At 38.1% G+C, this 15,051-nt stretch overlaps 1 protein-coding gene across 1 annotated transcript in view; it reads left to right on the forward strand.

Annotated features, from left to right (window-relative positions):
• Positions 1-15,051, forward strand: part of SLIT2 (slit guidance ligand 2) — a 198,265-nt gene that overhangs the window by 24,362 nt on the left and 158,852 nt on the right. The window contains exon 4 of the mRNA XM_070948985.1: positions 1,274-1,345. Coding sequence (XP_070805086.1) covers positions 1,274-1,345 — 72 coding nt within the window. The remainder of the gene's footprint in view (positions 1-1,273; positions 1,346-15,051) is intronic.

A 15,051-nucleotide genomic window follows, 5' to 3' on the forward strand; every position in this document is an offset into this window, starting at 1 on the left:
AAATAGGTGATTATTGTACAGGTTGTGGGATGAAATGGTTTCTCCGTTTGAATGCAAGTAGTCCTCGACTTACAACAGTTCATTTAGTGGCCATTCAAAGCTACAACGGCACTGAAAAAAGGTCGGAAAATGGGGCAAAACTCACTTAACAACTGTCTCGCTTAGACACAGAAAATTTAGGCTCCGTTGTAGTCGTAAGTCGAGGATACCTGTACTCTTGAGGTGGTAGCCTCCTTAATACTCTGTTTCCATTGGGAGGGACTCTGTCTGTCTTCTCTCAAATAGGCATCTCTCCATTTCCTGTCTGTCATAATGTCAGGGATTTTATTCGTGTTTTGCCACTGGAAATCTCTCAGTGCTTTGCTTTGCTTTGCTGTCATTCCTGTCACTTCAGCTGGCAGTCCTCTCTGAAGGAACACGAATTGTGACAGTTCTCTTCAAGTCCAATCACTTCCTCCTGGTGTAAAAGCCTCCCTGCTCCCTGCTAGACATTACTTGTTGATATGGAAGAGAACAAAGGAGTTGGAATTTGATGCATTTATGTGCCTGTTGCCTTCACACGTATAAATAAAATATGAAATTAGGGTTGTTCTTGTGACTTACCTTTCTTAGTGTGACTCCTGTCATTCAAGCTCTCTCTTCAGGCCATGGGGACTTCATGCTAAGGTGACCATTTGGAACACTGTGTCCAGTTTTGGTAGCCACAATGTAAAAAAAGGTGTTGAGACTCTGGAAAGAGTGCAGAGAAGAGCCACAAAGAGGATTAGGGGACTGGAGGCTAAAACATACGAAGAACAATTGCAGAAATTAGATATATCTAATCTAGTGAAAAGAAGGACTAGGGGAGACATGATAGCAGTGTTTCAGTATTTGAGGAGTTGCCCCAAAGAAGAGGGGGTCAAGTTATTCTCCAAAGCACCTGAAGGCAGGACAAGAAGCAAAGGATGGAAACTCATCAAGGGGAGAAGCAACCTAGAACTAAGGAGAAATGTCCTGACGGTGAGAACAATTAATCAGTGGAAGGACTTGCCTCCAGAAATTGTGGATGCTCCAACACTGGAAGTTTTTAAGAAGCGACTGGACAAACATTTGTCTGAAATGGTATAGGGTTTCCTACCTGAGCAGGGGGTTGGACTAGAAGACCTCCAAGGTCCCTTCCAACTCTATTATTCTGTTAGTTTTGACATCTCTTGGTAGAGTTCTTTGTTTAAAGAAAGAATTACTGGTATTTGAGTGGTAACTCTGTCATTTCTTTTCTTTTTTTTCCATAAAGGAGGCTAAATAGAAATAATCTTCAACTTCTGTCTGAGTTGCTGTTTCTTGGGACCCCAAAACTCTACAGACTGTAAGTAGATTTATTTTTGTGTCAGTTTCAGGAGCATTTGATATATTCCTTTACACTTTTACCTTATGAATTAAATTTTGTTTAATAAAATAAAAAAAAAACTGTCCCACTCAGAACCTCCTGGTTAATCCGTTCCTTTCCTGATAATGTGTATGTCTGCTCCAATTATTGTAGATGAGTAATATCTATTTTGAATCTGACTTAGAGAAAATCCGGAGTTTTCTCTCTCACTGCTTTTTCATGGAAGTGGAATACATTCTGGAATGAGAATTTGTCAGAATGTCGTCTTTTTATATGGAATAGTTTAAAGAAAACATTATTGATGTTTTGGTTTGCAGAAGTATTCTAATCCAGGGCTCTCCACCCTTGGCAACTTTAAGCCTGGCGGACTTCAACTCCCAGAATTCCCCAGCCAACTCACTGGGGAATTCTGGGAGCTGATGTCCACCAGGCTTAAAGTTGCCAAGGGTGGAGAGCCCTGTTCTAATCCATGCGTTTTTCTTGACTTTGGGGATTATATATTCTATACAGGTAGTCTTCGACTTGTAACAATTTATTTAGCGACCGTTCAAAATTACAACGACACTGAAAAAAGTGACTGTTTGTCACATTTACGACCACTGCACTTTCCGTGCTTAAAATTCAGCTGTCTCATATTTACTGTATGACAGTTGTGGGGTCACGGGATTCCCTTTTATGACCTTCTGACAAGCAAAGTCAAGGGGAAGCCAGATTCACTTAACCACCGTCTTACTAATTTAACTGCAGTGATTCACTTAACAACTTAGCAAGAAAGGTTGTAAAACGTGGCAAAATTCACTTAACAAGTATCTTACTTAGGAACAGAAATAGTGGCTCCATTGTGGCCATAAGTCGAGGACCACATGTATACACTATATATCTCAACAAAATGTTGGAATGATGAGATGCATGAGTTCCATAGAAGGGAGGAGAAAGCAGGTATCTGAAGTACCTTATCTGCTGGTGTCAGAAACTCTTGACACATTTAGTGGTACTTGTGTTATGTCATTGCACGGGTATCCTTTTGGGCATCATCAGGGTTTGCTCTGGTCAACAGTTGCAATCTTGCCAGTTGCAAAGTGGGCACCAAAAGTTTCCTTCCTGTTTCCCAGGGCCAGCGGTTCTTTGCCATTAGGTTGAACTGATATTTTCTGGCAGTGTATTAGTTCATGTTTGAAACTGAGAAATCCCTCTGGAGAACTTTTTGTGGTGGTGGTTTGATGTTCAGAAGAAAGAACAAAAGAAGAGACAAAAATCCCACAGAATTTATGTATAAATACACCTATATGCATGCATGTGCCAAAACCTCTTTCAATCCTCACAGAATAAAATATAAACTTTATCGATATACCTATCAAATTTTCCCTGAGCAAGCAAGGTAGATCAATTTAATAAAAAGTTGTGTTGAAACAGGCATCTGTTATCAAAATGGAGGGTATCTGATATTGAAACATTTTGACACATTTGTGACACATTTTGATTGCATCAATGTATTTTCAAGGAACACTAAACAAATGTGGTGGATTACTCACTTTAGTGTTATATAGCTGCGTATTGCAATATTGGCAACAATTACTGGGAGAGTCAACATTTTAATTTTTCCTCTATTAAACATCATGTTTCATTGTTTGCTATAGTCTTAGAATCTTATAATTATTTTGTTGGAAATATTGAAAATGCATGCCAGGGCTTGCTTCCTCTTTAAGTTATCAATGGTGATATCAGAAAGTAAATTCAAACATGGCACTTACTATTAGTCTGTTATTATTATATACAGTGCTGTTAATTGTACTTTGAGTTTCTTAAGCCACTTTGCCTGGAAACAGCATTAAAAATTCTGAAATGAATACAGTGAAATTGAAGTAGTAAAGATGATTCCTTAAAACAGTGTTTGTTTTTAAAAATCTGGTATCCCACATTTAACATTTTAAATCTGTAGGTTTCTACAAAGTATTTTTATTTTTTATTTCTTGCTATAAGATGCATTGTGTTAATGTTATTGTTTTTCTTTCTAAATGAATTAAAGCTTTTTTTTAAAAAAAAATACTTTGTTCTAACTGCTTTGGGACTTGGTAGCAAAAATTGACATTTGAGTAGATCTATGATCGATGGACGTAAAAGTCAAAACAAATTTTCTTTGATGTAAATATTCATACATTCTCTCATCTACAGGGTAAACCAAGTTTCTACTTGTACAGAATTCCATAGAAGGATTGATGTAATTATAAAGCTTATGAAACTAATGATTTTTATGAAAGAGATAAAGTTTCATTTATAATATGTAGTTGTAAAATAAGTAGAACTTTAAGGGAATATTTTATCATATAATTTTAAATAGCCAAAAACTATCGTAGGTTTAGTGTTATAGTTTCATGAATACAGCAGCATCTCCAATGTGAAATTAGTATGTGTAGGAAATTATAAGATAATTATTCTTTAAGCCGAAGGCTTACTGTAAATCAATCTACCAGGATAAACGTCTTTAAGCCTTGTATTAGCACAGCTTAATAAATATAATAAATTACCTGTATTCCTAGAGACATGTTTTTCTCAGATGATTTGAGAATGTTTATATTTTAGATCACATTCAGTTGTTTACATGGTAGCAATTGTATTCAGTTAATCAGCATTTCTCTGCTACTTTGTGTACAATAAACCTTTGGAAATTATTAAAGCTTGTCAGGAGTAAATTATCTGACATTTACAATTAAGAAATGACTTGCTAGAGAAAGGGGCTCTTATGCTTGTTGTTTAGTGGAAACACAGTAGTAAGAGAATGTGTTCTGTGGAGGAATATTAGACATAGTTAGATGCTGCTGTATGTGATCCTTTGCTCTCTTCTCCAATTTTTCTTTGGCTGCCTTAAGATCAAACTATGAGCTTGAACTAAAATGTTTCTCTAGTACAATCGGAACTTGTTTTGGGCCAGGGGACCAATTTAAATAGCATTATTATTTATCCACCCTGTTAACAGAACCCGGTAAAATAGTATCAACTCTCCTTATATAATGTTCTAGAGCAGAAACGTAAAACTACAAGCAGTCGTGGGTTAACAAAAAGTGCTCAATTCAATGTTTTCATATTTTAGCCTCCCCAATTACTCTCACTGGAGGGTGCCGTTGCATTTTGCATTTTATTTAAAGACTTCACAGTTAAGAAGGTTTCCTCTAGGAATACTTTTCGTGAGACACTAAAATTTACAATGCAGCTTAACGGCCAACCCTGCCATCAAGAGGGTTGGGAATGTTTAAATGACTGTTGTGCAGAGAGGGTGAATTGTGTGAAGGCTCACTGCTTTACACGGTGCCTATTTGAAGAGCATTGAAGTTGTGCATAATGATTCTGTGTTCTTCCCTCTTGTTCAACAAGTATTTTGCTGGGATAGCCTGTGTTATCTCTGGCGACCCATCAGCAAAGAACCTTTAATTGAGGAAACCATTATAGCCTCATGAGTGCTTATCTGAGGCAAATAAGTTTTGATTGCTTCATTTGACTGGTTAGACCACAGTCCATCAATTACCTTTTGCTGCAGGAAAGAGATTTGGCCAGCAAAATGCACATTTTTTTTTAAAAAAATCTGTAGATTCTGCACTCCTAAATACAGGAACCACAAAATAGATAGCTTAATAGTTTATTTAGGAGTTAACTGGTTTCTTTTCACATGACTTTACTTTTTAATCGCTCTAAAAAAATATTAGCAGGGAAAGATTTGCAGCTTAATTGGGCTTTTAGAAGAGCTTGGATGGGTCTCTGTTGAAGCCTGTCTAAGGCTCTGCCAGTGAAATACTGCCTCCAGCAATTTATTGTGTGAGTTGCCGCAAAGCAGCACAAATAGTTACAAAGCAGCAAATAATATTCAGCCTGGCCCCCATATCTATTTCTGCTGGGTTTAGACCAAGGCTGAAGTGAGGAGACGTAGATAATTTTTTACCTTGATGGGTGACGGTGTGGTTTAAGGCCTCATACCTTTCCACAGCAGGTTCATGGATCCATCTTTCAATAGGCCTAAATACTTCAGTTGTATACTTGTGCTCTGACACTACTACACTTAAACGCTTTGACACTTTGGTAGGAAGACTCAATAATAGCCCCAAACCAGAATACACATGAATATATATATATATATATATTCAGACATTGGAATTGGGTTGGTGAAACAAACAAAATGTTAAAAAGTTATGATATTTATGTAGTTACTTACCCAGTACATCTAAATTATATTAAAGTAAGCAAAGTATCTTTACAATCCCCAAGGCACGTTACAACTTTAGAGCACCCCTAATGTTTGCAAATTGAAAGTTGAAAAATTCGACTCGCCCTAGCATTGGGACATGTACTGTATTCTTGATATGCTTTATCGATTACCCTTAGACGGTGGAGTTAACTGCCCCAACCAACAATTGTGTATTTCCCACTGAATGATGCGGGATGACTGTGAAATTTCTACCAAAGTAGCTAATTTTGTTCCCTGTCCTCCGGGGCGCTCAGAAACCATGAAACACAACTCAGGTACCCTTAGCTCTTGCTGGGAATAAGGTTTTTATTCTGGGTATTTTGCATTTTAATACTGCTTTCTTTCCCCCTTTTTGGATCTACAAGTGTAAATTCTTTGCCTATTTATTTGTCATCAGGCTTCTACACGCGATTGCCCTCTGGCATTGATAGCTCCTCAGCACAAAAGTGCGTGGAAAACTCTTGCAAAATTCCTCCCGAGTTAATTTCTGCCAGCTGTGATTAAAGTGCTCGATACTTGAAGTGTCAGACACCATTGCTGCCTGCTTTATTTTACTCCTGGCCTCTTTGGCCCTTACCACAATAAATCCGACAACGGTTACGCAGCAATTGCAGGTTACAGTTGCCACGGTTACCGTTGTCCAGTCGTATCGACATTATTACTCATCTAGTGAGTTACCATGATAGCTACCGCTGATTCCTCTTCCTGGGAACGCAAAGGGTACTCGAAGTAGAAGCAGCGGTGGAAGTTCTTTGAGGACGGTTAACGGTTTTTTAAAGGAACAGTTCTGCTTCTTGCATGTTAATACTTGTTTAGATCCCCAATCCTAGATTATCTTATTTTTATTTTAACATGAAATGGACTTGGAGGGAAAAATGAAAATGTCTGCCTGCAGATAGGTCATGGCTTAGTTAGCCCTACAAAATGTGTGTTCTGCAAAACAACAACAACATCGAAGCAGTTCTGTTCGCCTTTGTTCGTTTGCTTTTTTCTACCATCATGCAACTCCCGATAATATTTCCAACAACATCATTAATTACTTTTAAGCTGCTTTAAGACCAAACGTCAGTAAATTTTAAGAGGTGTAAAAAGAAGAAATGCTCATTTGTTCAGCTGAATATTATTTTCACCTTTCAACATTCTTTCTTTTTTTCCAATGCACTAATTTGGCAGTGATTTGTAATTTTCCAAAACCATTTTTTAAAGAAAAGAAAGACTGCACATTTATTAGCAAAATTTAAATTAGAAGTGTTTTTCCTGGGTAGTTTATGACCTTTATATGCAAATATGTTTTTCCACCTGGCATGTGAACAAGATGCACAAAGTATATCGTTTTGCTTCTTTTTGATTTTAAAAGTCTTGTTAATTTTGTAATGCAACTAGTTGGTTGTTTTGTAATGCAACTAAAACAGAAGATTCTTCACCAGATCAGCAGAAAAGATTAGTAGGACTGGCAGGGTATTAAGATTTACCTAACGGCAGTAGAGAATTTTGATGCTTTCTGTATCTGGACTATGCAGGTTGGTAATATCAGGAACAGAATGCTGAATTAGAAGAATGTATAATTTAGCCATTATCTTCAACGTTGAATGTTTTTCATAATATTATGGTATGAATTTCTAAGCTCTCTCTCCAAAGTTCTCGGTCTAGTTTTTTTTTTTTTGTCCTAGGAATGTTCTTCATTTACCCTCTTGAAATATTATTTCTCTCCACATCCCATTTTCACATGGTTTGATGTCTTAAAATTAACAGTACAGCTTTGCTTGTTTGTGGGTTAAGGTATTCTTTAAAGTGTTTAATCTGTAATATGGTATTATTTTGCGCTAACATCTGCCTGCAGGGTAGGTCATAACATTTTTGTAAAGCATAAGGTAACACTTTATAACACTTGAGATGATACAAAAGTTAGAAACCCCATCATAACCACTTATTTTTTGGCTGGTGATATCGTTGGTTTCTTATTATACAACACATGGTATTTATTAGAAGTGGATTTCAGCATAATAATATGCAATTGTCTCAACTCTACAGCTGTCTTTAATGTTTTAACTTGGCTATAGTGTGTTTTTTATTTTTTAAAGAAAAATAGTTTTTAAACTTTAGAAATATACTTCTATACTCATTAATCCTGTTTAATACTAATAAGCATATTAGTATTAGTATGTTTGGGAGGCATCTGAGTAGCAACAGACTTTAAACTTTCTTATACAATTTGCTAGGTTCTCAAATCAACTTGTCATGCGAAGTTTAAATTTCCCCCTGAAATTGACACTCCTTGCTTAAATAGAATGCTGTACATTTATGGGCAAAGTAATACTTTAAAATAGTATATTTTAATTACTATTTTAATTTTAGTTTTATTAACTAATGTAGTAAACAACAAAGTTTTATAAGTAGTCTTTTCAACAGGTGAGTTTGTGAACTGTAATTTATGACAGAATGATAGACAGAATGACAGAATAACAGAGTTGAAAGTTCTAGTCCAACCCTCTGCTCAGGCAGGAGACCCTCGACCATTTCAGACAAGTGACTGTCCAGGCTCTTCTTAAAAACCTCCAGTGATGGAGCATCCACAACTTCTGAAGGCAAGCCAACTTCTGAAGTCATGGTTGATTGTTTTCAGGAGATTCCTTCTTAGTTCTAGGTTGCTACTTTCCTTGATTAGTTTCCATCTGTTGTTTCTTGTCTTGCCTTCCGGTGCTTTGGAGAAGACGTTGACCCCCCCCCTCTTTTGGGGGGCAGCCCCTTAGTTTCCTGTGGTAGGTAAATGGTGGACTACACAGGATTTGTGACGTTTGGCTGTCATTGCTGGTTGAAGCAATATCTAGAGGGTGACAGACTTCCAAATACCAGTCTATGCATTGTGTTTGTTTATGAAGTCCAGGCCTGTTCTGACTTGCGATGTTCAGCAAGCTGAAAGGATTGAAGGTGAATCTCTCCAAAAGGAACATTCAAACACTTCATCTCATTCATTTTGTAGATTGACAACCAGGTTTTCATCAAATATTTTGTACCTCAGGATGTTATTTATGTATTCCAATGCATTATTTTTAAAGATAAGATAGATAAGAAGATAAGATAATCTTTATTGTTATTTTTTACTGTGAGCACACTGGCACATAATAAAAATGAAATTCTGTTGCCTGCCCACACACATCGGAAACGGGAAACTTGATAGTTCACAAGGTTGATATTATTTTATTTCATTAGTATACAGTAATCGCTTGATTTAGACCAGGGGGGTCAAACTCAAGGCCCTTGGACCAGATCTGGCCGACAGGGTACTTAGATCTGGCCTGCAGGGCCACCCTGGAAACAACGAAGAACTGACCCGTGGTGCTTCTGCCAGCGAAAATAGGCTCCCAAGCTCCGTTTTCGACTCTCATGGCCTCCTGCAACCTTCTGCCAATAAAAATGTAGCCTGGGGCCCCGTTTTCACTGGCACAGCGCTCGGGCCACCACAGGTGCCCCCAACACGAGAGATGTTGAGCTGGCCACGCCCACCCTGGCCATACCCCCCCCGGCTCATGCAAGATCAAACACAACCCTCAAAGAAATCGAGTTTGACACCCCTGATTTAGATGATCCTGGGCTAATGAACTTCGGAAGCAACAGGCAAACTCTGTTTGCCACCTTCTGCAGATCTAGAATAATTCTTGTCGTTTAACAGGGTCTATTAGAGATTCTCCCATTAAACAATTAAAACAAGGATTTGCTTGCATTTGAATCTTCCTAAAAGCAAGTGTTTTCTAGAATAATGAATAACGTTTAGATTTAGTCATAACCAACACTTGTTGAAATTAATGACTGGCTTAGATACAATGACTAATCATCATCCATTGTCTGATTCCAGGGGTGATAGTTTTGATTAATTTATTATGAATGTTAACTACAAAAACAATACTTACAATTTTGAAATGCAACATTAGAACAATATAGCAAAATTCAATTCAAACCTTTATTGTCAGTGCACAACATATGTACAATGAGGTTGGCTGAGCTCCCTCAGTGCACCCCCCTCCAACACAATATAACTCACAGTGAAGACAGAAAATCCCTGACCCAATAAATTCTATTAACAAAACAACCCAACCCTATTGCACCAGTGTGAACATGTTACACGTTGCACCAGCCCTACAGTCCATCATACTATGTAGTTATGATGTTATTTCTCATTCAAGAATCTGACAGCCCACGGATAAAAACTCTTCTTCAGCCTGTTTGTGCAGCTTGCTATATCTTCTATATCTCCTTCCCAATGGTAGGAGGGTAAAGAAGTGATGACCAGGGTGGGAGTGGATATTAATTAAATCTTGAAATACTTATAGGAGCCGTGTTAGCACAGTGGTTATCATGCAGTATTGCAGGCTAATTCTGCCGACTGCCAGCAGTTCGATCCTGACCAACTCAAGGTTGACTCAGCCTTCTGTCCCACTGAGGTTGGTAAAATGAGGAGCTGGATTGTTGAGAGCGAGATGCTAACTCTGTAAACCACTTAGAGAGAGCTATGAAGCTCTGTGAAGTGGCATAAAAGTCTAAGTGCTACTGCTGGTGTTATGTAGAACGCAGACTCAATTAATGTTTCTTGCGCTTATGGTCCATGTCTCTCAAACTGAATATTGGGGAAAACTGAATTATTCATTTGAAAAGAAGTATTATTTTTTAATCCAGCAAGGATCAAATCCTTGAATTATGAGACAGGACTAAATCTACACCATTCTTCTGTTTGAGTGATCTTTAATACGGACGAGTTTAATTTGCTTGAAACAATTATTTAAACATCTCCAATTATGCTAGGATATGTCTAGAGGGAAGAAAGCTTTGGGATAAAAGGCATGTGGAATCGAGGGAGATAAACGTTTCAAAAGACAAATTTGACTGTCTACCAACCTGTGAAAAATTAGGGTATATTTTGAAGGGCAAATAGCCTTTAATAGACAGAACAGAAATAAAAGAACTCCTAGTCTGTATTTAGTATTTACGCGTACCAATGTCATTTTGTTTTGTTCTGTTCTGTTCTGTTCAGTTTTGTTTTTGCTTACAAGAGAAGGAAATGAAATTGGAATAATGCAGATGGGTATCCCACAGCAAGCTGCGATGGATGGCCGTGAGAGATTAAAGCTTGCAGTAGCTGAATAGCTGAGAAAAGTCTCAAAAGGAAAGTTGATTGCTTCCCCTCCAACTGTTCACATTGATTGAAAAACCCCTAATTTAGACTTCTGTTTGTTCTGTGCCTTAAACTATCAGAACCGGAGGAAAACTCTGAAAGAACCCAGGGATAAGAAGTCATTGCTGGCCAACTATTGTTCTTAATCCTCACAAAATGCTGAAGAAATTAAATTTATTCTTTATTGCTCCAAAGTGTTACCTAGGTCACTGGCGATGGGAAAATTGAACTGGAAGTTGAGTGCGCCAATCATTGTTTTGTGTCGAGATGCTTAACCTTAGACACCACAAGGCATCTTAAGAGTGTTGTGGGAATGAGGCTCAGCATATTAACACCAGGAGTTTTATTCTCCTGGATTTATAATGGGATGTGCTGTCACTAGATGAAAATGTCGTGTTTACATTTCAGGATTAAATGATCATTTAATTAACACCTAAGGGTTGGGTTGTTGTTGTTTTTTTCCACAGACGTTGGGACCTAGGACTTTTAAATTCTTTTCAGCTTTTATTGTTTCTAGGGAAGGATTTACTTGTTTCAGTACAAATTGTTTTAAGAAGGATCACTTATAATTTTTGTTAAGCTACCCTTTGAGTTAAGAATTGTGCTTAAAAAAGAACATAAGTCCCAGCAGGGGAAAAGGGTTTGCGGACAACTAGATCTAAATTCTTGTACTGTCGCACTTCACCATCCCAAACAGAATAAAAGAAAATAGGCCCAAATGCATGTCGACTTTACAGATTCATTTGAAACTGTCCAAAAGTCAAGGCTTTGAGCATAACATCACGTAAAAAAGCACAAATTGATATAATTCATGTTTGTGGTAGAAAAGTTTTGTGGAGCTTCTGGAGAAGGAAGCCCATCTCTTGCTTCAAGGAAACGGGTGCAGATATTTTGGACTTGGGCTCTTAAAGTTTTTTTTTTTAAAAAGAAGGAAAAGGCCTTTAATATTATTTGTTTTGTGCAAAATTAAATGGTGTTTCCAGGCAAAGGATAAGATCCAACTTTTCTTTCTCCAATGATTGTTACTGGATAAATATGCCATATGGCTGGACGTTAAATTAATGGTCAATCAGCTCCAGTCCTTCCATCTGCTCCTCTCACATTTTATTGAAATGAAATGAAAGCTGAAAATGAAATGAAAGTAGGTTGTCCTCACAAGGAAACAAGTCTTCCCCCACCCTTTTTTTTTTTTTTTTTTTTTAAATAGTGCTCGGATTCAGATCAATCATTTAGGAGATGCAAAATTGGTCCTAAGAGCATTGAAATTGTTCCCCACTTGTGTCAGAATTGAGCTGATTTTGGTATATTCTCTGCTTCAGAAAAGTTTTGGTTTGGGTTTATTGCAGAATAATAATTTGAGTTACTACGGTATGGAGAGTGAAGTACAGGTAGTCCTTGACTTATGACCACAACTGAACCCAAAATTTCTGTTGCTAAGTGAGACAGTTGTGAAGTGAATTTTGCCCCATTTTACGACCTTTCTCAGCATAGTTGTTAAGTGAATCACCACACTTGTTAAGTTAACAACATGGTTATTAAGTGAATCTGGCTTCCCCATTGACTTTGCTTGTCGGAAGGTCGCAAAAGGGGACACTGCGACTGTCATAAATACGAGTCATTTGCCAATCATACAAATTTTGATCACGTGACCATGGGGATGTTGCAACGGTCATAAGTGTGACCGTGTCACAGGTCACTTTTTTCAGTGCCATTGTAACTTCGAACGGTCACTAAATGTACTATCGTAAATCGAGGACTAGCTGTAGAGAATTTCTCCTGTTTGTTCTTTTAATGCTTACAGGTAGCAACGATTCAGGTGTTCAAGTTTGTATGAAATGGCTGCAGCTTCTGAGTAGCCTTCATTCCATTTATTTATTTATTTCATTTAATAAGTTTTATATGGTCCCCCGTCTTAAAACGCAGCTCTGAGCCGCTCACAACAACAATAAAACCCCAGAACCATAAAATCCATAAAGATATAAAAGGCAAACCTGTTACTTCAATCAACCAATGGAATTGGTGAGGCTTGCTCTCAGAAGTGGTGGGAGCTTCATCCCTGGAAGCTTTCAAGAAGAGACTGGACTGCCCTCTGTCAGAAATGGTGTAGGGTCTCCTGCTTGGCCAGAGGGTGGTTGGACTAGATGACCTACAAGGTCCCTTCCAACTCTGTTAATCTGTTAATCATTCAGTCAACGCCTTGGGATGCCAGGCTAACCATCGGAAGACACTCTACTGCAGGAATATCCCTGTTCTTGACGGCCTTCTGAAAGGCTAAAAGGGTGGGTGGGACTGAAGGCCATTGGCGGGAAGGCTGACCCACAGGATAGGGGCTGCTATGGAAAAGGCCGGCTTTTCAAGCCCTGCGAGATGGTAAGATGGAAGGGAAGGGGCTGGGAGCATGCCAATCTCTCTGATCCCTGATGGTGGGCAGGGAACTTCACGGAGAGGCACTCTTGGCGGACCAGCTGGTCCTAACCCTAACTCTATTTGATAGTTTCCTAAACAAATCTTTGAAAAACACATTTTCAGTTCACAATAGAACAAGTTTTTAAATTGTTATAAGTCAACCTCCTTTTAAAAACTAGCAATTGGGAACATTAATTAAAGTACAGACCATAGTAACTCTGGAGTAAAATAAATAGATTTCCTGGCCAGGAGAAAGGAAATATGTGACTAAATTTTGGCAATGTTGACACTCTCTCAGCTTGTAGGCAATTTTGTGTGGAAATGTAACGATTCAATAATGTTGAAAACTTGTGAAAATCTTGAATTCTCACCTAAAAGTTCCAGTCTTTTCGTACATATGATTAAATTAAGCACAAAACCTTTTCAGAGTTAACTCCAATTCATATTTTTATGTTTTTCCAAGTACATCGGCCACGGTCTTTCCATTTTTGAGTCTTCTCACCCATCAATATTTCCCTTCCCCCCTTTTTTTTAAATAGGGGAAAGTGCTAAATGCTATGCAGTATATAGCATTTATTTTAGTTTGATGCTATCATATCACCATCATACCACAATTGTATCTTCATATCATTCCTACCCACATTTCTAAAATTCCTCTCAAGTTTTCCTTCCCTTCGGTTTCCTTCACGCTTTCATTTTTTTATTCTGTTCTCTTATTTAATCGTCTTTATCCAGTTCCAAATCAATTTTTATTTCTACCAAAACTGGGCCTCTGCTTTTCTCTGCTTCTTTTCATCTTTTCCGTTCCTTCTTCTCTCTGAATACATTCAGAGAGTGGCTCTATATGCAAATGATATATGTTATATTTCTTTCATCACCTTTTTAGGCTGCACGCTTTTATATGTATCTTTCCTTTTCCAGATAACTATGCTCTCTCATTATACCAACTTTTTTCATACTTTCCATTAATGTAACTCTATACTCTCTAGCATAGTCCTTGCCTCCTTCCTCCAAGCAGCTTCTGGTTCCTCTTTTGTTACGTCCACTTTCCATTTATTCTGTTTGGAGAGAAATCTCTCTCCAGTATATTATTTTACCAGATCTTATTTTCTCTTCCTGCACTTCTTTCAGTTCAGTTGTTCCTCCTCCTTTGGTTCTACTCCTACTACTTTCATTCTTGATTCCCTCTTCAAATTATCCATACATCCTTCGTTAATTCTATCAATTTTTCTAGACCTAAAAAAAGCAAAACAAAAAAGTAAGAACGGGAAGAAAATGGGCTCGTTTGAGCTGGAGGAGGCTCCCCCGTATCCCTTGCACAGCGGAAGGGACTAATGAGACTGTATTGGCGTGCATAACACCAGATGTGTCATTGGAAGGCAAAATCACAAAATCGCTTACCTTGGCCATGCGATGCAGGGGAATTCACGGGAGAAAGCAATTATGTTGGGAAGAGTTAGCGGGAAAAGAAAAGAAGGCCATCAAAGAACGCGGTGTGCCTGGACACTCTTAAAGCTAACACCGGCCAGAGGACAGAACAACTCAAAGAAGCTGTGCAAGATTGGAGTCGGACATGACTGAATGAATAACATCCTCATAATCATCACCTATCTTTCATCATAAACAATCAAATCATTATATCAGTTCCTTTATCATGTGTACTGCAGGTTCCAATAGACTTACAGTATACTTAACCCCTGTAAGGAGGTGCTCATCATATTCTCATGGAATCCTTCATTCTTAAAATCCCCCACATATGTATTCCCCCCCCCCAATACAGTATCACTATTTTAGAGCTGTGGTGGCGCAGTGGTTAGAGTGCAGTATTGCAGACTAACTCTGCAGACTGCCAGCAGTTCAGTTCTCACTGACTCAAGG

This window comes from Pituophis catenifer, unplaced genomic scaffold (genome assembly GCF_029215685.1).
Source record: "Pituophis catenifer annectens isolate HBS135680 unplaced genomic scaffold, rPitCat1.0.hap2 SCAF_8, whole genome shotgun sequence".
NCBI lineage: Eukaryota > Metazoa > Chordata > Lepidosauria > Squamata > Colubridae > Pituophis > Pituophis catenifer.